This window comes from Dasypus novemcinctus, chromosome 21 (genome assembly GCF_030445035.2).
Source record: "Dasypus novemcinctus isolate mDasNov1 chromosome 21, mDasNov1.1.hap2, whole genome shotgun sequence".
Taxonomy (NCBI): domain Eukaryota; kingdom Metazoa; phylum Chordata; class Mammalia; order Cingulata; family Dasypodidae; genus Dasypus; species Dasypus novemcinctus.
The window spans coordinates 47,378,142-47,403,564 of NC_080693.1; the positions used below are offsets into that span (position 1 = coordinate 47,378,142).

The following is a 25,423-nucleotide window of genomic DNA, read 5'->3' on the forward strand; positions in this document are numbered from 1 at the left end:
GGCAGCCCCTGATCGCAGCAGTGCTTTATTGGTAGAAGCAGAGCATACTTCCAGTCAGTAGGCTCGGGGGTGTGGGGGGGAGGACAGCAGGCTGGGGCTGTGTAGTCTCTCAGTCACGGGGGGTGGGAAAGTGCCTAGAAATCTCCAACTGACTGCCCGAGTCTCAGGGCTTCCTTGCTTGGCTTACAAGCCCTTGCATCTGGAGCTGATTAATAACCTAACACCTAAGAGGCTCCCAAGGAAGGTGTGTCCTTTGGTGTTAGAAGCTCCAGCTGTCACTTGAAGCCAAAGAGCCCGACTCTGAGCCATAGCCAGCAAAAGCATCAGCAGAACTTGGTTGCTCCAGGGAGAGAGCTTGTGGTCTTTCCCAAGCTCCCTTGTCTCCAAGGGTTGGAGGCTTGAGATGGACTCCTGTGGAAACAGAACTGGATGTTAAGTGAGGAACTCGCAGGGAGCCCAGAAATGGAGCTGTTTTAGTGTGTTGGTGACCAACCTGAGGCTTATTGGATACTTCCAAATCATCTCCCAAAGTCCTATGTCTGGGATGAAGTATCTGTCAGCCCAGAATCAGCACACTGAGAAGCCACTAGGAAAGCATACGCCGTCCCTAATGGCAGGTTCTCTTGTCTCTGCTCAGAGGCCATCCCCAAGGATGTAGGGCCTGAACCTGCCAGGGCTGTAGGGGGAGGCCTCCCCTTACCTGCAGGGCCCTCATCTGCCTCGCCAGGCTGACAGGTTCAATCTGCGGATGCGACTGCAGCTCACAAAGCCCCGCGGGTAGGTGTTGGCCCTGAAGATGTTCCTCGAAATGGTGGTGATACCAGTATTGTCACATATAATTCGAGACAAGGAAATCCGGCGCAGAGCCTTGCGCTGTCTCTTGGTGAAAACACCCCGTTTCTGCCACCAGAACCTACCAAGACAAGTTGGGGGGGGGGAAGGAGCATTAACTTCTAAAGAGTGCCAGATACTTTACATGCTTTATTTCACTCAAATCTCCCCAGATTCCTGCAAACTAGGTATTATTCTCATTTTATAAATGAAAAAAATAGCCTCAATGGTTAAGTAAGTTGCTCAAATACTGCACAGTATTTAAGTGGCCAGGGCTGAATTTGAACCCAGGTTAATGCCAAATCCATAAGGAATATGGTCTTAAACCATAAGCTTATTGAAGGGAACCCAGATTTAAACCCTTTCTGTCCATGTTTTCTGGAATCCACTAGCCTGGAATGGCTAGGGTGACAAGTCTTTCTCCTGGGTTAAAGGTAGCTCCAACTCTGTCCATATCAGGCTGCCTCGGTCAGTCGTACCCTTCCCAGTTACCAAGCTTTGCAGAGAGTCTCCTGGTCTCAGATTGTATGAACTTGAATGAAGTGAAACTAAAAAGAGCAGTTTTCCCCAGTGGGAAAACTCTTGGAATTCTATTGGTTTTCAGCCATACCTCTGGTGCTAATCTCCTTTAAGATAGGGCCACTTACCTGTCTCCAGCTCGTGCTCTTCTAAACTGGTTCTCAAAAAGACAAGCCAGAAGAGGCCCCACTCGGGCCCCTGGCAAAAGAGGCTCTGCAATGGCCCCGATCCAGATGTCAATGTTGTCAGGTGTTCCATACAGATTCAGGAACTTCCTTGCTAAGTTCCGGTTTTTCAGCACCCTGCTAAGTTGTGCCAAATTCCGGGGCTGGGATAGCCCACAGAAGCGCCTCCAAGCATTATACCCTGAAGAGAAGAGGTTAAAGAACCAGTTTAGCTTCCGCTTCACTCCAAAAGTTCCCCTGAGAGAAAGTTCTGTGGTCAGTCAATGTTGGGTAGGAGCAAGAAGATCCTGGGGGCAGAAAAGGTCCTGACTGTTCAAAGACCAAACCACAGTCCAGTAATTTCAAATGTGAGTGGACAACCATGCTTTGTGTGCATCAAACTGAAGAGTGGGCCCTAATGTGAAAAAGCTGTTGTTGTAAACCAGAACTTGCAACCTCAATTCTGACATTTAATGAAACTATCGGGCTCACGTGTATTAAGTAGGCACAAATATGACAGTACCTGGAACATAAAAGAATCTCAATCAAGGTTGGTAGAATGAATGAATAAACAAATGAAAAAGTGAGTGAACAAGCCAATAAATGAAGAGCATGGGATAAAGTTCATCTGCTCAGAAAGGACCACATTATATTTCACTTACATGAAAGATCTGAGTAGGTAAATTTATAGAAACATAAAATAGATTAGTAGTTTCCTAGGATAGGGTGAGGATGGGGAGTGATTTATGAGGTTTATTTTGGGGGTGAATGAAAATCTAACATTAGATTATGGTGATGGTTGTACAACTGTAAATATACTAAAAACCACTGAGTTGTACACATCAAGCAGGTGACTTTCTTGATATGGTAATTATATGTCAATAAAGTTGTTTTTAAGACAAGCCACACTGATTTCTCAGCTTTCAGGCACACCCGGGTCAAGCCAAGTGATGTGGTGAGGACATCCTAGGTAGGAGAGAGCTTTGCCATGACCTGAAGAAACACCAGCCTAACATCATTCTTTGCACTGCAACTCACAAACACCATTTCCCAGCCGAACAAAGGAACACCAGCTAACGTTGCCCCATTACTAAGCACTGCTCCCTGTGTATTGCAGGATCTTCACAATACCTTTGAGATGCACTTTTTTATCCTCTTTTTATGAATAGATATTTGCTGGGGTTGAACAACCGTGACTTTTGTAAGGTCGTTCCACTAAGTGGAGTTCCAATGAGAATGGATTGGAAGAGATTTGCAAGAGCTGGTATCAGGATAAATATTTCTGGGACGCTTCGAGGGAACAGGTATTGGGAGTGTGTGTGCCCAAACTGCTGCAACTTGGGTGACTCGTGATCTCAGTTGTCCAGCAGGGGGCACCCAGGTGTAGGGAAGGAAGGAAGCTGGTTTACTGAGTACCCGCTGGGCGCCTGCCAGATGCTGTTAGGTGCAGTAGAAAATGCTGCTACTGCTTTAGACCTGGCTCAAGACCAGATGAAGCAGCCAGGGCTTCAGGTTCTATCTAGCCAGGAAAGCAGGAGGAGCAGAGGGGACGAGAAGAGCGAGGCAGTGGCCAAGCTTTCCCTCTAACAGTGTATTAAACAGTAAGAAGAACGGAGAAATCTTGCATTTAAAGTCAATTTTTTACTACTTCCTAGTTAGGCGATCCTTGGGCAAGTTGCTAGATGTCTCTGATCTCATTTCTTCATCTATAAAAATGAGTGTAGTAGCTGCTTCTCGTGGTCATTGGGAGGATCTGTTGAGTTACTATTCATGGAAGTGTCTAGCAAAGTGCATAGAAGATGCTTAACAAATACACTTGCTTTTCCTTTTCTGGGATAAAGATTTTTGCAACCTCACCAACGGTGCAGCCTTATGTTTGCCCTATCTGCTCCCTACCTCTAAGGCTTTGTCCCTTTCTCCTTAGAGCAAGGAGCCAGTTTCTTTAGAGTTCCTCCTTGGAACTTGCCAGGAGGCACAGGGAATGGAGCTGTTCTTCCCTGCCGTTTAAATCTACGGTTTCTACTTGGAAAGTCCTGCTCTCCTGTTTTTAGCCCCTGTGACCAAAGCCTGGTCCTTTGGTAAGCCTGCAGCTGAAGAACCTACAGGAATAGGAAGCCTTGCCAGGACAGCAAACAGGTGTTCCTGGGGAGGCTTTTCTGCATCGGCCTTGGCCTTGGCCTTGCCTGCCCGGGAATTCCTGCACATCCTGTAGACAGTCCCAGTCAGAAGGCCCCAAGGGTCTTTGAGCCCAGAGCAGCCCCAGCCCCAGCTAAGCCTGGGAGGAGGGGGCAGCTCCCTCACCTGGGAGGCCGTGGTCCCTGCTGCGTTGCATGTTGAGAGCCGCCAGGTCCAGCCCAATCCTCCTCACTTGTTGAAACAGCCGGTCCCGGAGCTCGTCCACCAGCATGGAGTCTTGGTGGTTCAGCTTGGCAGGGGTGGCCACGAGGCCTCGGAGGATGGGGTCGATGCCACCTGGAGGCAGGGCACGTGAGCAGCACAGACAGGGCCAGCCCCCATCAGATGGTGCTACGCTAGGTCATCTGGACAAGCCAGTTGCTCATATTTTATGTTGAGTCAGGACCAGAACCTGGGTGGGCATGAAGGGAGCTGGAGCTGGGAGGGAAAGGGGTCACCCCCGCTTCTTAGGGTAAGAGTAGAAGGAAAATTCCTTCTGTATGCACAGCCTTCTGTATGACATCCGTCCCCCTCTTGTGGAACTCCTCTCATCCCTGAGGGGCTGGCAGGCTCATGACTGAGGGTCTTGGTGGCGCCTGCCTTGTTTCACCACCCCAGGAAGGTGATTAGCAGGCACCCAGGCAGCAGCCTAGCCTCCTGGCAGTGAGCTTGGCTCACTGGGTGTGTTCCCCACCCTCACCCCCATCTGCCTCTGGGAAAATTGGTCACCTTCATACACGATTCGCCAGCTGGCAAAGAAGGCAGAACTGAGCGGGACGCGGGAGTTGGGGGCTGCGGCACGGTACCGGCTGTCCAGGCGGAACATGAAAGGCTGGAGCATGGTGTGGCCAAAGCGGAAGGCCAGGGTGAAGACGTTGGACACACGGGGATCCACATTGGAGCAATAGCCCCGGTAGGGCCCCAGGGTTCTCCTGGCCCGGGCCTTGCCCAGCACCAGGGGCAGAAAGTCTCTGTAGGTGATGATCTGGAAAAGAAGGCACAGGAGGAAAAGTACCTTAGTGGCCGCCCTCCCCACTCCCTTGCCTTTGGAGTGACCTTTTCAAGGGCAGCTCAGGCATATTAATTCTTTGCTGTCATCATGTCACCTGTGTCAGTTTCTCATTGGCTTATGGAGATACTGAAGCCCAGAGAGTCTGAGTGACATGGATAGGGCCACACAGTGAGTTCCTGGCACCAGGGCATGCAGGTCGGAGCTCAGGTACACCCCCAGTCACCACCCCCTTGGATTGCTTCTCATCCCGGGGTGTCCCCTGGGGAAGCTGGGACCCAGGGCGCCCCACCTGGACCATGGCCCCCACGATCTTCCGAGCCTCCTGGTACAGCTTGTCTCCGGTCCACCGGGGATTCAGGCGTCTCAGCTCGGTGGCCAGCCGGTTGTGCTCGCGCATAAAGAGGGTGTGCATGGCCGCCAACATGGGGGGTTTCGGAGGAGCGGGAGTCACCTTGAAAACCGCAGATTCAGAATCAGCCCTTCCCAGAGAAATTTCCTTCTGCTAGGGCAGACAGAGCTCTAAGGACCGCAGAGCTGCATGGGACTTGATGGCCCGGGGCAGCCTCCTGGCCGTCGTTGGACCTGCATCTCCTCCGCCGTGCCACCAGGCTCCTCCTGACCTCCACCGCCCTGCCGCCGACAGGAGGGCTGGGAGCGGGAGGTCAGGGGGGTCTTGGTTCCCTGACAGGCTGGAGCAGGTCCGGGCTGACCAGAGGAGCAGCTGTGGCGGAGGAGGAACCTGGGTGACCCTGGAAACCTTGACTTTTGGGACCATGAGCTGCAACTGGGCACGTGTTCTCAACTGTGACTATCTATGCCTTTTCCCATCTTTGTGCTCCGTCTCATGCTGCTCTCCCACGGGCGCCAGAGGGAAAGAGACAGAGAGGGAGGGCTGGGCAGAGCCCTGTGCTGTATCCAGACCCTCTCCTGACACCAGGAAAGGAAAGAGTAAATTCCAGAAGGTGGGCCTCACACACAGTCATTTGGTTTCTTTTAGCCAAGCCCTTTCACAAGAGGTCTTATATAAGTCACTGTTTGTTTTTTTCTCATTAAACTTTGTTTTAATGGGTCTCAAAATTCTGTGACAGATTTTTGGTCAAGTTGTTTCCATTTAAAAAGTACTGATTTTAAAAACTAATAACTCAAAACTGCCACACAAAAACAAACGGTCCACAAAACATTCTTTTCCTTCTGAAGGTTTTACAATGCATTGTTATCATTAACCAGTGAGCTACTCTTAAGCAGACGACGGGCGAAGGTGCAGGCTGCTCTTCCCAGCACGCATGCGCAAACACACAGTCCTTAGAACAGGATACCTGGGCAGATTTCTGGTGAGGAAAGCAGTGGGGTGGAGTGGGAAGAGCACAGACTTGGGGACTACACTGACTTCAGCTCCAAATGCATGCTTTGCCACTTAAAACTGTGCTCTCGAGCACACTCTTCTTCTTGAGCCTCAGTTTCTCATCTATAGAATGAGCTGTTGTTAAGGATTAGAGGTAGCATATTTACATATCTTAAATAACCAAAAACTATTACCATTATCATTACAACCATGCACATGGGGGCGGGGACCCTGAGGAGAGTTCAAATTATGCACCCAGAGGAAGGTGTCCAGGTAAAATAGTATCAGGCAGCAGTCAGGGGGAAAACAACTGAGGAAGTTTAGCCCGGAGAAGACGATTTTAGGTGGAAGTAAGAGCTACTTTCAGATAATTCAAGGGGCTGTTGGTGTGTAAACAAGAGACAGTTCTTTCCTGAGGTCCCCAAAGCATGACCAAAACCAACGTTTAGGGGGACACTGGGTCCAAAGGAGGGAAACCGTTCTAATAGGGATGCACTAGCGTACTACGCCATAGAGGTGGTGAGCCCTCAACACGTGAGGTATGCAAGCAGGCATAGCTGGCCACACATGGGGGGTTCCTAAAGGAACTTCTTCCAACTAACTGATTCTATGAGCACCTGCCAGATCTTTGCCCATGGTAGGTCTGCCTCTTCTTGAGGTCCAAAGCCCTGTTTCCCCACCTCATCCCACCTTGGCCTCCCGCCCTGGAGCCCTGGGACTGGCTGCCTCCCGGGAAGGCACCAGCTCCCCCCGGGCTGACCTGCCAGGAAGCAGCGGATGCGCGCGGAGCGGTTGGTGAGGAGACAGGGGTCTTCGTGCAGGTTGTCGAAGGGCAGCAGGTCCCGGCCGTTGTCCCGGAAGCGATCGTTGACGGCCAGCAGCCCCAGGTAGTTGGTGCGGTTGCGCAGCCTCTGGGCAAGGGCGACCTCGCTGCCGTACACCATGCTGGCGTCCACGAAGGAGGTGAGCGCGTTGATCTGGTTGCGGACTTTTTGCCTGTTTTGGGGGCATGCAGGTGCCGAGCGGAAGAAGGGGATGCAGTCCCGCTGGTTTGTGATGCGGGGGTCATTGGGCGGGATCTGCAGTGGGAAAGAAGCCGGTGACACGGGGGCTGGACAGCGGGCTTCCTCCTCCAAGTCGCCTTCATCTGCCACAAAGCCTTGCTCAAAACTCCCCTCCTCCAGAAAGCCTTCCTTGATGGGTGCCCAAACTCTCTCTGTCTGAGCGCCCCCAACCCTTGGTACAGGAGAGCATGGCAATTTAGAGCTGGATGAGGCCTGTGAGTCGAACTAGAGCCTCATTTTACAGAGGGGGAAACTGAGGCTCAGAGAGGAAAAGGGACAACCAGTTAAGCGGGAGAGGTGAGACTAGAACCCAGCTCTCCTGGCATTTAGGCCTGGGCTCCTTTAATTTAAATCAGCCCGACAGAATGTCCCAAGTACCTTCCTGTGCAGGTGCCCTGGAGACTATGAAGGTCAACAAAACCCAATCCAGGTTGCAGGAAGTGCAGTTCAGTGAAAACAGACACACACGCACAGCCACATAGCTCTCACTTAAAAATGGCATTTGCTGTGCTTGATATCAAACGGCCAACGGGGTAGTGAGGAGATCTGGGAGGCGCACTAGAGGGGGTGCCCCCGAGCCAAGGCTTGAGGGACGGCTAGTTTTTCCCAGGGAGGAGGGCCAGGGGCCCGCACACGCCGTTCCTCCTGCATGCTGCCCACCTGTAAGTTGGCGTGGGGCGGCGGCGCGGTGTCCTGCGTCCTCGGGCCCTGGCCTCTGCTCTTTCCACCCTAGTGCTCCATGCCACGCCCGAGCCCCAGCCAGAGGGAGAGGACTCTGCTCCCCACCCACCCCCAGGAGCTGATGGGAGTGGTGGGGGCCCACGGACCCTCCCAGGAAGGAGAGGAGCGGAGGGCAGGAGCTAAGAGACCGTCAAGGCTTCCAAAGGGGGCACCCAGAGGCTCCCCCTGCCGGGGTCAGATCCGGGAGCCAAGGCCTGGCTCAATCGCTTGCCCCTCCGGGAAGCCTGCGCCGAAGCTCCTGGGGGTTGCCCCAGCCCCTGCCCTCGAGCACGCACAGACAGACCCTCATGGCACCGCCTGGATTCAGGGCAGCCTCGGGATACGGGGCGCCTTGCTTCTCGTCTCTGGTCTAGAGCCCGGCTCCACGGGGAGCTCCTCCAGGATGGCTCTTCGGTTCCCGGGATCCCACCCCCACCTCTGCCCAGGGTGGGGCCCACCGCAGGGGCCTGGGAGAGTGACTGAGGGTACCTTGATGGGGAAGCAGGGGGGCAGCTGGGCACACGTCTTCTCACAGTCGACGCCCCCCGCGAAGGTCACTCTGGCTGGGGACTCGGGGGAGAAGTCCAGGTCGTGGTCAATGAACTGGCCCCACTGCGTGAACATGAGGGCCCGTTGCCGGTCGGAGGCCAGCCTCTCGCTGGGGAAGCGCACGATCTGGTTGGAGACGGCCCGCACCTGGAGGCAAGGAGTCCCGGACAGAGAAGGACCAGAGGGAAGGTGTCAGAGACCATCTGGACGGGGACGCGGCTCCCCTGCTGGGGCTTGCACCCGGGGCTCCTGCCTTCCCCACCCCATCTTCCTTTGGAGGCGGAGCTGCGGCTGCCAGGGCTGGGTCCTGAGGACTCCAGGAGCAAAGAGATGGGGCGGGACCCGGTTGGCTGGCCCCGGCTCCAGCAGAGAGAAAAATAGATGAACTTGACAAGCCAATTTATAGACTAAGAGGTAACTAGATGATCGAATTGATAAATGCATGCAATGATTGCTAGGTGATGGATGACAGATATCCAGAGACTTGGCTGGATAGACGGATCAATGGAAGAAGTAACATACAGATGCTGAGAGTCGGGTAGATTGTGACAGTGATATATCAATAGAAAATCAGATTGGGAAATGTGAAAGCATATAGTTCAACAGCTGGAGCTAGAAAAGATGTATAACTCTATTTAGCAAGACACTTTGACATGAACTCTTCCAGAAAAATAATAATACTGTGATGGCTAGCATCAGCCAATCACGTCCCATGTGGCTGCTTATACCGGGTGTTTTATTTAATGCTCACGCCAGCTCTATGTGGTAGGTGAGGAAACCACGCTCAGACAGCTGTACCAGCTCCCCAAAGTCACCCCGCCGGTCAGCGGCCGAGCCCTGTCTGCTCGAGCGGGCTGTGCTTTTGTCCCTGGGTTAGAGCCCAGCATCCCCCAGGCCCTCCATCCCACTCACAAGAGGGAGGCGGAAGCCGTTGATCCTCCTGCCGGGGGTCCAGCCGTAGGGGAGGGACAGCCCGTCCTCATACTGGGCTGGCAGCCAGCGGGCCAGGGCCAGGTTTGACGCCCCCAGCCAGGGTATCTTCCTGTGGCAGAGGGTGGGCCAGGGTTAGCAGGTCAGGGCCTGGGGCAGGCTCAGCCTGCAGGAGGCAGTGGGGGAGGGAAGGGAGGTGTCGTGGGGGCGGGCAGGCCCTGGCACCCACTTGTTATTGCATCTCCCGGTGATGGTGCGGTACTTGTTGCTGCACTTCTCCTCCTGCTTCTGGGGGGGCACAGCCACTGGCCTGGGATAGCAGCCGCAGCTGGCGTTCTGTTAGCGCATCTGGGAGTGGGCAGGGGGCAGCGTCCTGGGCTCAGAGCGCCTGCAGCCCCGACTCCTTCCTAACCTGCTATCCCTTCCCCCTCTCTCCTCCCAACACCCCAACACTCAGCGCCCTGCCCCCCTCCCCCGGATTCCCTTCAGGCCGGGGCGACGCTCTGGGGCCTTCGTGGGGAGCACAGTACCGGTGACATTGAAGGGCCTGGAATGGGGTTGTAACTTCTCCTCCAGCAGCCCCAAGGCAACGTGCATATAATCTGCGGCCTGAACGAGTGTCCTGGTGGCCGCTACCGGTTGCTTGAAGTAGGGACAGGAGGTCCGTGGGGCTGGCCAAGCCGCTGCGAAGCCGCTGCTTGAAGCTGCCCAGAAGAGGGAGGAACGGGGGCTGGAGAAGGTGCAGCCCCACCCAGCAGTCCCCACCCTGCGCGGGGGACCACCGGGAGAGTGGACGCCGGGGGGGGGGGGGGGGGGGGCGGGGTGGAGGGGCAGGCTCTCTACGGAAGGTGCCAGGGCCCGGGCGGTGGCTGCGGGGGACCGTGGCTGGGGCCCCCCAGACCCAGGCCCACCTCCTCCGGGTCCGGTTGTAGGCGGCGTCCACCAGGAACTTGGCCTCGGCTATGCAGCCCCGCAGGACGGAGGTCTCCACTGCCCGGGGGGGAGGCTGTGCGGAGGGAGGAGGGCTCCGGGTCCAGGGGGGCCACGGCACTCCCCAGACCCGGGCGCTTCCGCCTCCACTCCCTCCCTCTCCGACCACCCGCCGGCCCTGTCCAGGGGGCTGTTACCTGGGGGCAGTGCCCCCCACAGCGCTGGGGGAGCTCGAGCGTGGCAAGGACCCCTGCCAGGGCCAGGAGCAGCTTCATCTCTGCCGTGAGACCCCCCGCCCCAGCGGGGCAAGCACGCGGCACCCACATCCGGAGCTGGGCGCCGTCCCTTTTCCCTCCCGAGCCTCCCAAGAGGACCTCCCACCTCCTGCTCTTCTCTGGAAGAAGCCTGGGAGGGACTTTTATATCCCACCCTGAGTGGGGCAGCGGCAGCTCGCGGCCCAGAAGCCCAGCCTCTTGAGGAGGGGCCCCGGCACTTCCCTCTCGTTTTCGGGGCAGTTGTGCGGCTGAACGCCCACCCCTTTGCCAGCCTGTGGGCATCTTCCCTCCCACCCCCTTTGTTCCACCCCAGCCTCAGGCTGTGTAACAGGCACGAGGATTTAGGGGACGACGGAGTCCCTGGGACCTGGCTGTGGAAGGACCCTCAGTTTGTTCATCAGTGAACTGGGGCGGCTGCCCCTCTGCAGAAGCCCAGGGCTGGAATGGGTGTAAAACTTTGCAAACTGTTCACGGAAGTGCAAATGCTGGTAACTGTCGCCTGGGAGCACTGCCCCCCCAACCTATTCCATTTCTCCCTTAGCCCCTAACTCCCCCACTCTTCACCCCCTTACCCTGCTCTCCTTTATCTTTTTTTCCCCTCTGGCACCATCACCTTCTAGAATATGAGAGAACTTAGGGGCCAGGGTGGGGCCCTTGCGATGAAGTTCCCGGATGTCTTTCCCCAGGGCGGGGAGCAGGGCCTGGGCGGCAGACACCGCTCAGGGGCACATTGGCTGGATGGCTGTGGAGCAGTGTGTGCAGGGGAGGGTGAGTGGCCCTGCCACTAGCTAGCTGCCCAGCCTGGGGCAACGACTTCCCCTCTCTGAGACTCAGTTTCTGCATTGCTAGAATGGGGAATTGGGCCAGGTGACTGGAAAGGCTCCTCTGCTCCCCAACAGGGCAGAGACCATGTCCATCCTACTGTTGTAGCCCCCCGTGCCCAGCTCAAGGCCTGGCATTCAGTAGGCACTCAATAACTGTATGCTGAGCGAACAGATGACATAAGAGCAAAGATCCTCCAGCACTACCAGAGCTCTCCAATGTGCCAGGGGGAGAGTGGGCGATGGCTTAGGCAGGGCTTGGCAGTGAAAACGAAGGGGCTTCCTTCCAGGGCCATCTGGGGGATGCTGAGAGATCTTGGGGAAGTCCCCATCAGAGCACCCCTCTTTTTGATGTGTTTGCTCGATGCATGGGAGGCTTAAGCTCCCAGTTCCTCCTGGGCTTGCTTAGCTTACACTTAGGGTAGCTTGGTGCAGTGGGGCAGACTGACCTGGAATTGAATCCAGTTCCATCATTTGCCCTGGGACCTTGGTGAGCCTCCATTCCTGCTTCCTAAGACTACAACGTGCCCTAGTCGGTCCTCCCCAGGGCCCATGCTCTCTCACCCCTCCTTGAAGTTCCTGCAGTTTCCACCACTGGATGAGCATGACTCCTGTCCCTTGGCCCCTGACCCCATCCCAGTCTGCCTGGAAAACACCTACACGTGTCTCAAGACTCACCACCACCCTGCAGCCTACCAGCCCTCACCCTTCCTCTGGAGGACCCGTCCATTCTGTCCTCAGTGCAGACCCTAGACCTCCTCCAGATGCCCCAAGTGTCCTCGTCCACTGCCCTGCAGCCCCACCTGCTCCTAAACCCTGCCCCCACGCCCTCCCAGCCCCCTCCTCCCACACCACCACCACCAGCCCAACAGTTGCTCTCGAAATAGCGGCTTCGGTAATCCTTTCACAAGCTCCAGCTGACGGCCTGGGCCCCCCTTGCTCTTATCTCCCCATCTTCAGCAGAGGCCCCGCTCCTGAGCAAGGGGGGCCTGGCATGGCGAGTTGCTGTGCAGTCGCTGAAAGAGCCCCGGGTTCCTTGTTGGGGACCCACGGTATGACTTTGGGTAAATCACACCACCCCCCTGGACCTCAGTTTCCAAGCCTGTGAATGGGGATGGTGACCCCAATAAAGGGGAGAGCTTTTTTAAACGGTGAAGTGCTTTTCAAATATGCTCCCAGAGTTGGAAGCCATGTAGGCTGGAGGGGGCATCCGAGGTTGCTCTCCTTCCAGAGCCCCTGATATGCAGCGAGCTCTGCTCTCTCCACAAAGGACTGATTCCTCAGCAGGAAGTGAGTGGGGCAAGGGTTTCCCGCAGCTGAGACAAGCCCAAGGCAGAGAACCCTGAGCCCTGGGTGGCCCTGCCACGGGGGCCACTGTCTTGGGGATTTGGGCCTACTGACCACTCGGGGTGGTGGTGAGGGGGTGAGCATGTGGGAAGGGGGCCATGAGGGCCTGGGGCGGCTGGACACCCTGATCCTGTCCAGCCAGATGACGGAGCGGGGCCCCTGGCCACCTGGGCTGGCTGTCCGCATGGGAGTGTGGTGCAGAGCCTGCCTCGGCTGTCCCTGTACTCCACCTCCCTGCCGCCCTCCACCCAAGCCCTGCCCTCTTGTCTGGCCTCTGCAGGGAGCTCCCTTCCCCTCCCGCATGCCTCTGGGGAAGCCATCCCAGACCCACCCCATGCTCTGGGCGAAGCAGCCCAGCCGCAGCCCTCAGCACCCAGGCGCTCACCCAGCGCAGTACAGATGGGGGCCCAAGAGCTGAGGCCGTGGGGGAGGCTGCCCGGGCTTCTGGTCCCGGGCACCACCACCCACTGGGGCAAGCGCCTCTCGGGGCTTCCCTCCTCACCATCAGATGGAAGCTGTTGCTGGGCCCATCTTGTGGAGTCACCAGAACACGTATTAATAAAATGCTGCCGCGGTGCCTGGCGCACGACACGCACTCAACGTTTCTCAAATAACCCTTGTTGTTTGCTGTGTTGTTGCCTCCTCGATTGATTGGGCTCCCTCGGGAGTGCCCCTCACGGCATGACGGCCATCAGGCCTCGGGGTGGTGGGGCGGCAAGTACAAGGGCCCTGCAGACCATCCGGGGCAGGCGCCCAGGAAGAAGGCGCCTAAGTCGGGCTGCTCAGACCCCAGCTCCCTGAGCCCCTGCTCAGGCCATGGTGAGCGTGCCCACCGGAAACAGAGTGAAGTGGCCGAGATGAGGGGGGCCGCCCCCAGGAGCTCTTCAGCCGGGCACCTGCCCTCCCCTCCAGCTGTGCCTCCACCCCAGGGTGGGGCCCGGACGTGCAGGGACCACACCAGGACTGAAGTCAGGGCCACCCCCACCCAGGGACCAGAAGTGACCTGAGGGTTGGGGCAAGGGCCTCGAGTATCCCCATGGCTTTTCGTGACGCCCGCTGTGACCTCACTGGAGACGCTCTCCTTGGGCCTTAGTGTTGCCCAGCGGCAACCTACGATATTTATTTTTTGATACCCCCTCCTCTATACAACATTGTTTTCACTAATAATCACTGAAGGAAGTGAGTAATAATAAGGCCCCCAGAAGGTTCTCTTTCACTGAACTTTGTCTATATAATCAGGCCAGAAAGAAATAAAAAGAAAATTAATATTATGGTATAAAAAGGAAAAGAGTACTGGACTAATAATTTTTAATTACATGACTGTATTTTATCTAAATGAAAAAACTACCTTCCTATTGGTTGTTGAACACTACGTTTATCATGATGGTTTCTGTTTTATTGATTCACCCTTAAGCTTTAAAATAAATAGCAATTTTAAAAGAATAAATTTCAATTTCAGAGCTATTCAAATCCAGTAAAATATTTTATGGATGAACTAAGATTTTCTTAGCAAACAAAAATATTACACCTTGCAGTTGGCACTGTTTCCACTGTTTTAAATGTTAAACACAAGTTAAAACTCCAAAAGGGGACGTGGCCTAGATAAAAGTCCAAGACTGAGCCTCCCGGGATGGAAAGGGTTAGTAATGAGGCCGGCCTTGGGGGACAGGCGGGGGAGGGGGCCTGCGTTCTGGGAATCAGGCGCCTGGGAGCACGGTGGGGGTGCCTTGGGGTCAGGGCCCCCAGGTCAGCTTCTCAGGGGCTCTATTCCCTCGCTGGGGGCCAGTGGCATCTGTGCCCTTTGCAGGCTCTGATAAGCTGCTAAGGAGAGGACGCCCCAGAGCCTTGCAGGGTGGCTTCCCCCACTCCTCTGCCCTCTGCACCACTGGCTTTCACCTCCCGGAACGGGCCTGTCGCCTTCCTGCTCTCTGTCTCAACCAAAGAAGGCTTTCCCCATCCCGGCCGCCTGCCCCCAGTCCTCCTGGTCCCAATCACAGAGTATCCTTGCCTGGCCCACCCCCACCAGCCAGGACCCCATCAATGGGGTCTTGGGTTCCTTGCTCTGAGAGCTCTGCTCCCAGGACTTAATGTGCGGGTGATTAAACACATGTTTCTGTGATTGAGCTTCCCCTGCTCCCTGCAGGTCTGTGAGCACCAGACAGGGAAGGTGTGTGTCTCTTGTGCTGTCCACTATAGCCTCGGTGCCTAGCACATGACCTGGCAGGGACTTCGTAGGTTTTAGTGGAATGGATGGCCCCACGTGCCTGGCCTGGCTGGTCCCCTGGATCCGCATCAGTGTGTGCCTGTCCATGTGTCAGGCCCGGCGCGCTTGGTCGTGGGCATTGTTCTCCTGAGCCAGCCAGGCCTGGGACGGTGGACATAGCCTCTGGACCACGAGGTGGCTTCCCTCCCCGGCATCTTTCAGCTGCAATACCCAACAGCTTTCCCGCCTGGCCACCTCTGGCCATCTGGAAGCCGCAAGCTTCTGCAACCACTTTCACAAGAACCGTCTGCCAGTCATGGTGTTGCTGCCGGCCACAGCCCTGATTGGATCTCTTTATCTGCGCGGCTCCAACGGCCCCATTGAGACAGCTGGGGTGGAGCAGGGCCAGGGCCTGGGGACCCTGCTCCTGCCCTTGGGGTGCCTGGGAATGGGGTCTCTGGTCCTGTTCTGAGGATGAGAACACTGAGGTCTGCAGGGAAAAGGGGCTTGGCTCAAGCTGGGGTGGCCCCATGCTGTGCTGGGGGCTGGCCAGAAGCATGTGGATGTGTGTGCGTGTGTATGGCTATGTGTGCACGGGAGTGCGCCGAGCTGAGGACTCTCCTCCTGAGGGCGGCAGCTCAGCCACCTCTGTCTTTGGAAAGGCTTGGAGTCCACATCACCACCAAATGACTGTGTGGCCTGGTGCAAAGGCTTGACCTCTCTGATTTGGCGATAGTCAGCAAAGGGCAGGAGGAAGGAGGGATATCTGAAAGCACTTGAGAGGTCCCGGCTGGGGGGCCAGCTGAGGCCTTGGCTTTAACGTGGGAACTTGTGCCATGCCTGCTCCTTCATACTGGGAACTCCCAGGGCAGGGAGGGACTGAGGGCTTGCGGACGAGGCAGGCATGCCGAGCGAGAGGGCACGCAGAGCTTGAGGGCTGGGAGGAGCCCAGGCGGCAGGCCGAGGCCTCTCCAGGCCGCTTGCCATTTGCAGAGCAGAGGCTGCCTGGCTGGCACTAGGGGGCCTGTGGTGACTTGGGGTGATTCTCACCCTTGCCAAATGCCAGGGACAATGCTGTGCACTTTACTCACTTGCCTGCATTCTCACAACAGCCTGTGAGGCGGGTGCTACTGACCGTGTCCTGTTCCGTTGTCAAGATACGGAGAAAACACCGTGCGGTGGCCTCAGAGGCAGGCAGGGGCTCTGATTTCTCACGCCGGTCCCTTCCCCCTCGGGCTTCCAAGGCTGCGAAGTGGCCGAGGGGAAAGAAGGCTCCTCTCACAGGCTGGGGAGTCGCATCAGGCCTGGGCAGCAAGGCGGGCCTGGTGCCCCCCGGTGGGCTCCAGAGGGAGAGCCTGACGGGCCGAGCTGGGTGCCCCCAGGACTCCGTCCTGAGGGAGTCTCCAGTGGGTGGGCTGCCACAGCACCGGGGGATGGAAGCCACTCTGGAGTGGGGCAGGGGTCGGACCTGGCAGGTGAAGGTGGTCCAAGGGCTCAGAAGGGAAGGCTGCACACTCCCAACACAGTCTAGCCACAAGAAAGGGCCCACGCTGATTTTTTGCATCCTGGCATCTCAGTACACCCAGAAAGAAGGAATGCTGCAGGTTGTAGAGATTTAGACATCCCATCGAATGAAACAGTCTCTTGGCCTGGGGCACTACAATCTAGAAGGTTAAAAAAGGTAGAACAACTATTTAAAAGATTGTGCAGGCCCCCACCCCCCAGACCCAGCCTCTCCAGCATCTTTGTGTTGGTTCTGGTGAGCATGGGGGTGGTGATGGTGGTGGTCTCAGCCACTTGGCAGCATTTGAGGGGGCTGGAGCCAGTGCCCAGTGTCAGGTGGGGGAAGCCCACAAGCCCCAGGCCCTACTCTTCCTGTCCTGTTCCCACAGTGTAGTCTTCTGCTAGGTGGCGAGGGCTCCTCTCTGCTCCTGCCACTGTTCCTGGAAGGCACATTAACCAGCAATAAATGCACTCCCACTCAATGCCACCTATATCTGCCAGTGTAGGCTGCCCTGGGTCTGTCACCCCTGCTGGGCTCTGGGCAAGAAAGGGCTTGGTGTCCAGTGACACAAGTGGTGAAGGTTCTGAATGGACTCAGCCTTCCAGACTTGAGTCCTGAAGTGGGGCACAGATTATTTCTGAAGAGTTGGAGCCAAGCGCCCCCACAATGGTCCTCCCCAACTCTGCCCAGTTACCAGACTTGTTGGGTTGATGGGCATACTCCAGACCTGAAAGGTCAGAGGTAGCTGTCTTCATGGACTAAGGTGGGGGGACAATACTATCTGCTTATTCTTTCAACACATGTATGTGGAGAGCCATCCACGTGCCAGGGCCCCTGCTGGGAGCTCAGGATATGGTGGTGAACAAAAGCAAGCATGTACTCAATGAGCAACTTGAAACAAATGCTCCCCTGAAGATCCAGGGAGATCAATCCTTGTATGAATATAAGAGGGCACTTCTATACCCTCCAGTCTTACGGGACTTGCCCAAGATAACCTGGCTATTCAGTGCAGGAACTTGAACTTGAATTTGGTCTCCTTGTTTCAAGTCAGGTTCTTAACCCACTCTACTGACCACTATGACTGTTCTCCCAGCAGCCAAAGTGACCTTTTAAAAGCATATATTAGTTCATGTTATCACACTCACCCCCTATCCAAACTCTTCAATGACTTTCCATACACTTAGAATAAAATTAAAACTCTTTATTGACTTGATTCTTCTCTTCATCAGTGGTAATTTGACAATATATCCACAAATTCTTTGACACTCCTCATTTCTAAAGGTGGAGCCTAATTCCTCTCCCTTGAAGGTAGGTTGTACTTGGTGACTCGTTTCTATCTAATAGAATGCTTCTGAGGTTGGGTCGTAGGAAGGATACAGCTTCCACCAGGCTCCCTCTCTCAGGATGCTTGTCCTTGCAACCCAGACAATGCGTTGTGAGGAAGCCCAGCCCACATGGAGAGACCAGCCAGCAGCACCAGCTGGCCCCCAGCTGACACCAATGTCAACAGCCAGACAGGTGAATGAACGGATCTGCAGGTGATTCCAGCCCCTGGCCTTGAAGACTTTCAGCTGAAGCCCAAGACCTCCTGGAGCAGAGACAAGCTGTCTCCACTGCATCTTGTGTGAATTCCTGGACCATGGAATCTGTGAGAGATAATAAATGATTATTGTTATTTCAAGTCTCTGAGTTCTGGAGTGATTTGTTATGCAATAATCGATACGTAATGCAATGTCCTAGACCTCATCTCCTTCCAGGATCCTCTTTGATCATCATGTCACACTGGCTTGCTTTCTCTTTCCTTTGGCCACCAAGCTCATCCTTACCTCAGGGCCTCTGCCCAGCTCTTTCCTTCATCTGGCATGTTCACTCTTCACCCAGATCTTTGCATGACTGGTTTCTCATTATCCAAGTATTTTCTCAGATATTCCCTCATCAGAGAGATCTTCCCTGATCACCATTCTCCCAGTCACATTGCTCTGTGCATTTCCTCATAGTTCTTACTATGTGAAATTATTTCATTCATTCATTTGTTTGTTCATTCATTCATTCATTCATGCATGCATGCATTTGTTACTTGTCTGTATCCTGCATTAGAATATATGCTTTATGAAGGTTGAGACTTCGTCTGCTTTGTTTAATGCTGTGTCTCCAGTATTTAGTGTAGTGCCTGGCATGTAGTAAGAGCTCAAATAATGTATAGAGAATTAACATACAGGTGGGTGGCAGCTGAGGCAGTGGTGATGGCTGTGACTGGGTCAGCACCAGGGGTTGGCCATGGAGCTCACTTATGAGAATGTGAAGTAAGACTCTGTAGTAGGAGGTGTGGCCCTGGGAGAAAACAGGATTGTGTCTATTCAGATGCCAAGACAGAGTGAGAACAGGGTAATGCCTGTGAAGAAGAAAGAGGACAGTGAGCAGAAATAGGTAGGGAAAGATGGACACCTGTGAAAGGGGAGGGCCAAGGCATGAGATCAGGGTAGGGGGAGCCTACCCAGTGAAGCTGGGAGGAAGAATTAATATCAAGGATAAAAATTAAAATAATATCAACCATAATCCCTACATAGATCTTCAGTTTACAAAATATTTTTCATGTTTTTTTCCTTTGAATCTGCAAGGTAGCAGGCTGCCTGGTCTTTGTGGCATCTGTCATTTCTCACTGACTGTAGAGCAGGCCCAAAAGCTTGTGGGCTCCAATTCCAAGTTCTTTGGAGAGCAGTATGGGGCGTCCACCTGCACAATCTCTGTCAGAGGAGACCCAGCTCTAGCTCAACCCTCTCCTCCCACCTCAGCCTCCACCCTAGCGGTAGCCCCACAGCCTCGATGCTTGACTGACATTGTGCAGGGTTGGAGAAAGCACGAGGTCCCTCTCTCCCATCCCTCCCACCTCTCTCTCCCATAACCCCCCTAGTCTCTCCTCTTCAGTTCTGATTCTTTCCCCCATTGCTCAGGGTGCCCACTGGTATCACACACATACAGGAAGGCTTGAGAAGAGCAGGGCAGTTGGAGCAGTCTACCTAGCAGGGAGGAAAACATCATTTTGACTTTATTCAGCATTGACTGGGCATGGTGATAATAAAAAGTAGGTCAACTCTTAGTCAGTCATATTATTGGTTTTAAGTTCTCCACAGAAAAAGAGCACCCTTATTGCCTGCACAGGGACCCCTCACCCTGCCCTAGTGTGCCCCTGCATGTCAACATCATTAGTCATTAGGGAAATGTAAGTTAAAACCACAATGAGATACCACATCACAAAGATAGCTATTATTAAAAAAAAAAAAAACCCAAAAAACAGAAAATAACAAGTTTTGGAGAGGATGCAGGAAAATTGGAACTCTAATACATTGTTAGTAGGAATGTAAAATGGTGCAGCCACTGTGGAAACAGTATGGTGGTTCCACAAAAAGTTAAATATAGAAATATCACATGACATGTCAATTCTACTCTTGATATATACCCAAAGAAAGTGTAAACAGGGTTTCAAAGAGACGCTTGCACACCAGTGTTCATTACAGCATTATTCACAATAACCAAAAGGTGGAAACAACCCAAGCATCCACCAACAGATGAAGAAGATAAACAAAATGTGGGACATACACACAATGGAATATTATTCAGCCATTAGAAAGAATGAAGTTCTAAGACATGTTGCAACATAGATAAAACTTGAAAACAGTATGCTCAGTGAAACAAGCCAGCCACAAAAGGACAAATATTGTATGATGTCACGTACATGAGATACCTAGAAGTAGCTAATTCATAAACACAGAGGGTGATTAGAGTAGATTAAGACTACCAGGTGATGGCGGAGGAGTTTTCACCTGCACTTGGTGGGTCTAGAATGATTATAGATAAAAACTAAAAAAGAAAAAAAAGAGGCTCAGATAGATGTAAAGAAATCCATGTAGGCAGAGTGAGAAGGAGGAAGGTGTATAGAAAAAGAGTCAAGAAATCTTTAGAGTACTTTCTCTGGATAATGCATATTAACAAATATGAAAGAATGAATGAATGAGAGAGTGAATGATTCTTCTGCTTCCCATTGGCAGGAAGAGCTGAGTCTGAAATTAGGGGCGGGCTGGGGATAGAGCCAAAATCAGGCTCTCTGGGGCATAGCTCTGGATTTACCCACTCTCTGTTATTTTTGTCACCCTTGGGCATGTTAATGGTCTCTCTGGACTTCAGCCTCACTCTTTCTATGCCTCCCTCTCTTCACATAGAACTTTCTGACCTCCTTCCAAAATATTATGCAACTGATGGGAGAATAAATGTCAGGGATAAAAATAAAAATATCATTAGCCATAACCCTTACATAGATTCTATGGTTTACAAAATATTTTATCACATGTTTTTTCTTTGAATCTTGTAACAAACCTGTGAGATATTCGGGACAGATAATATTTTATGCCACTTTGGACAGGAAAAGCCATAAGACCAAGAGAAATTAGGTGGTTCATCCAGGATCACCAATTCGACCAGTGATAGGTCAAGGGTCTCCAGTTTAGGCTTAAAACCCCAAATCCTATGCTTTCTGCAAAACCCTGAGGAAATGTTCTTATCATAAGGGGAAACTGTCCACCAGAAACAGAGAAAGGAGGGTGTGGCTTTCTAGGGAACATATCAACATTTCTCATTGTTGCAGGAGTGTAAGAACCCTTCATCACAAACCTTACTACTAATGAGTACTTCTTCCTTTTTCTAAAATACTGAGTAAATTGCTTAGTCTCAAAACTCATTCACTTTCCCTGCCACTCTCACAACACACCCAGAAGCTATGAAGAAAGCAGATATAGCAGCTCTCTCTCCACTTTACAAATGGGAAAGCAATGACAAAGAGAGGTGACCTACCCACATACTGTCAGTCCTTTTTACATACCAGCTAGCGCCTCCCTAATCTCTTCACTGCTGCCTGCATTTCCTGGTTCCTCAGGGTGTAGATCATGGGATTGAGCATGGGGGTCACGACTGTGTGACTGATGGACACAGCCTTGTCCACGGGGAAGGGGGTGAAGGGCCGAGCATAGAGGTAAATGCTTGGGATGAAGATCATAGACACCACGATGATGTGGGTGGTGCAGGTGGATGCTGCCTTCCTCCTTGCCTCCCCCGGATGGGACCTCAGCATCACCAGGATAACCAGGTAGGAGATCAGAAGAAGAAAGAACCAGATGACATCCAGCATCCCACTGTTGAAGATCATGAGGAGCTCCAGCAGGGAGGTGTCAGTGCAGGCAAGACTCAGTACTTGTGGAATATCACAGTAGAAGTTATCCAGAATGTTGGGGCCACAGAAAGGCAGTGGGAGCATCAGAGCCAGCTGGGAAATGGAATGAACAAAGCCCCCCACCCAGGCAGTCACCACCAACCCCACACAGAGCTGAGTATTCATGATGGTGACATAGTGCAGGGGCCGGGAGATGGCAACAAGGCGGTCATAGGCCATCACTGAGAGGAAGAAGATCATGGCGCCTCCAAGGAAGTGGAAGAAGAAGAGCTGGGCCATGCAGCCCTGGTAGGAGATGGTCTTGTTCTCAGAGAGGAAGTCCACCAGCATCCTTGGGGCAGTGACAGAGGAGAAGCAGAGGTCTAAGACAGCCAAGTTTCGTAGCAGAAAGTACATGGGTGTGTGGAGCCGTGAGTCAGAAGTCACGGTGACCACAATGAGGAGGTTTCCCACGACAGTGGTGGCATAGACAAACAGGAACACCAGGAACAGGAAGAGCTGGAGCTCCCGAGACCGTGAAAGTCCCAGGAAGACAAATTCTGATACCCATGTGAGGTTCCCTGGCTGCATGGTGTCTTCTCCATATGCCTTAAGAGAAGAAACCACAGACACAGGGACATGAAGTCTCTACCTGTGCCTCTGGTGCTCAGGGGTGTGTAGCCAACTTGTCCAGGTGAGGCTGGACATCTCATGTGCAGACCATAATACTAGGTGCTGATGCATGACCCTGACCTTGGGAAATTTACAAGTTGGGTGCTGGAGTACACATTCATGAGCTATTTAGAGCCATCCAGAAGTAGCTGCAGCCTGCTTTCCAGAGGTTCAGTGCAATATACTCGTGGAAAGACGCTTGGAGGCAGGCAGACCTCGGCTCAAATCTCAGGTCTTTGATTCCCTGCAATTTCATCTTGGGTATGTTACTTAATCTCTCTGGGTCTCCGTTTCTATGCCTGTCAAGTGGGAATAAAAATGCCTCCTTTATAGAATTGTCTCTGGGCTTAAACAGAATGACACACAAAGTTTCTAAATCAGTGTCTGGATCTATAATGGCAACCACCCTCCCTCCTTTCTGGAGCCTTCTACTCTAAAGCCACCCTCCCTTCCTCCAGGCTCCAAAACTTGTTTGTACCAACAGTTTTTCACACAACATTTACCCAGCACGATGTTACTGAAGTTTGCATGTGCCTGTGCCTTTCTCCTCCACGATCCTGTCATCAGCTGCTAGAGGCACAGGTGTGGATCTTCCTGTTTACCTGTGTCCCACAGTGGCCATCCTTGCCCATAGTCGGTATCAGGAGGTGTCTGGTGTTGACTGGTGGGCAGTGACTAGCTGGAGGCTGTGCTACCCATGCCAGGCAGCCTCTGGACACAGGTGGACACTGGGTCACCCAGTTACTGGCCCCTCAGGGGATGAGGCCAGATCTTATGGGGTATGTGTGTGGAGACAGAGGGAGAGCAGAGATTGGTTAGGTTAAGAAACAGATGATGAATATTGTATGAAGGGGACTCAAGGGCTTTTCTGAACAGGCAGGCAACTTTCAAAGGCATTACTGAATCCAAGGTGCAAAAGGAAGGAAGATGTTGAAGGAAAAGAGGTGGAAATAGATGAAGGAATAAAGGGAGTTAAAAGGAAGGGAGGTGGTGGTTTACTTCAGCACTTGCTATGCAGACAGTCTATTTAAGCACTCTGGTTTCAGGTGGGCAATCGCTTGTACAATGGTTTATTCCCAAGTATGCCTTAAGCAGAACAAATGTCTTTTCCTATATGGTTCCTTGCCTTAGTAAATATGTAATTAAAAAAAAAAAGCAAGGGAGGTGGAAGAATAGAATGAGTGAAGGGAGGGGAATTGGGAAGGTGGAGGGTGGGTGGGAATGGGACCAAAGGTGGAGAAAGAGATGGAGAGGAAGAGAGAGAGGGACAGGGTGAGGGGTCAGGTGGCCTCCCCACTGCCCCTGTCCTGACTGAAGCTGCTATCTTGCATCCATGGACTATTCCCATCCTGTATCTCCCAGAGAGCATTCTGACATCCTTCTTCTGCTTCCCTTTGCTTCCACTCTAGTCCCTGTTCTCCTCAGCTCTCAAAGTGACCTTCCTGAACTCAGATCATCATGTTTCTCCCTCACCTGCAACCTTTCAGTGACTGTCACTGGTGTTCCTTAGGAGCCACATTAAATTCTTTCCATATGAAGCCAGGGTAGAAATAAATACTTACATATATGACTGCAACTCCCTTAGCATGTCATACAAGGCTATAAACTGTAGCCTTCATCCACCTTCCTAGGAGATGCATTCTAGGAATCACAGCTCTTTAATGAATTATAGTTTCTTAACATGCCATATATGGGTTTATTTCCATGTTTGTCTCTTGAAATTTCTATTTACGATATTCATCTAGAACAACCCACTGGCATGTCACCCTCTCTGTGACTCCTTTCACTATTTCTCCCACACAGAATGAATTTGCCATTTCTCTGTTATACATCTGTTGTAGGATCTATCATGTAATATCAATTATTTATTCCAGCTTCTTCCCTTACCCAACCATTTTGATTTCTTTGTAATCCCAGAACCTAGAACAGCAACTTTGACATAGCATATGCTCAATAAATGTTTGTCAAATCAATGTATTAAGTAGGTAATTGATGATGTGATCCTCACCAGGCGGAGAATATTTTTAGTGGCTTTACTAATCCCATTCCCCCTAAATCTTAACGACAGCTCCACGCTTGGTTGTTAAAAGCCTAGCTTTCCTCAAGCAACTCGAGGCAGTTGTTTTCAACATCACATTCCCCCTGCCTGACTTCCCGAAGCTCCTCACGCTTTAGACCTATTACCGCTATGTCTGTGTTGCGCTCCTGCTCCTGCCCCTCAGCAGACCTCTGCAATGTCCTTCTTAATGCTGAACTGTCTGCAGGTGGGCAAGCCCTGTCTCTCAGCCTCTGCCAGCCCAGAATGGGAAGGGAGCCTGGAGGCCGTACATTTTCCAAGGGTCCTCTCCATGCAGCTTCACAGTCTCCTGGCCCCTGCCCAAACCTCACGTATACTATTCATAGCATGACCCTGGGGAAGAGGGAAGATTCTCGGGGGAAACTATTGTACTGGGCTCAGGAAGCAGAGCCAGGCTGATTCCCACTGGAGCTAAGGAGCAATGGGGGTTGTTAAAAAGTTTCTAAAACACTTACTATCTGAGAGGTCTGCCTTTGGGGCAAAAGGCACAAGGACATCGGAAATTGTAGAGATTCATGGACTATGGGATTAGCAAGCCCAGCTGAGAAAGAACAAGTCTCCTCAAAGAAGCTCCAGAAGGACCCATTTAATTGAGCAGGGTCCTCACCCTTGATCGTGCACAGAATCACCTGGAGGCTCTATTAAAGTCAGAAATTCAGCCCATCCTTTCTGAGGTAGTAGGTCTTGGAAGGAGTCTGAGAATTTGCAGTTCTAAAAAGTTGCCAGGCCATGCTGCCGCTGCTCGTGCTGGGCCCACGGTTGGAGAAGCCCTGACTTACTGTTCCGTTCGCTCCTCAACACCACACTCAGTTTTTTCTCATGGGGTCATCAAGGTAACTGGTTTCATTTCTGTTTTTGTAAACGGAATTGATACCTACTTGTACAAACTTGTAGGTGGGAAAATGTATGTTACTTTGGAAGTCGAATACCCTGTAAACCCTGTTCTTTATTTTTCCAATCAGACTCCAAAGTTGATTCCCTATCCAGTGCCATCTATAAAATGCTAGCACTCTTTAGAGGTGAACTATTACTCAGTAAGGTTTCCCATTGTGTAAGGCCTGGTACATGGAACCTATATATTTTCACAT

General features: G+C 52.8%; 2 protein-coding genes across 2 annotated transcripts; both read right to left on the reverse strand.

The window, feature by feature from the left end:
* Positions 1 to 16: 16 nt before the first annotated feature.
* Positions 17 to 10,511, reverse strand: EPX (eosinophil peroxidase). The gene is given in 16 exon segments (XM_004461299.4): positions 17 to 411; positions 701 to 913; positions 1,479 to 1,716; positions 3,816 to 3,986; positions 4,419 to 4,674; positions 4,991 to 5,128; positions 5,130 to 5,152; positions 6,804 to 7,122; positions 8,317 to 8,523; positions 9,289 to 9,418; positions 9,536 to 9,600; positions 9,602 to 9,654; positions 9,837 to 9,957; positions 9,959 to 10,010; positions 10,218 to 10,312; positions 10,434 to 10,511. Coding segments are annotated over 15 exon segments (2,148 nt in total). The 3' UTR covers positions 17 to 411; positions 701 to 711.
* Positions 10,512 to 21,262: 10,751 nt separating this feature from the next.
* On the reverse strand, positions 21,263 to 22,177 carry LOC101412643 (olfactory receptor 4D2). Its single transcript, XM_012526264.1, has one exon. The coding sequence runs from the start codon at positions 22,175 to 22,177 to the stop codon at positions 21,263 to 21,265; it is 915 nt and encodes a 304-aa protein (XP_012381718.1).
* Positions 22,178 to 25,423: the final 3,246 nt, after the last annotated feature.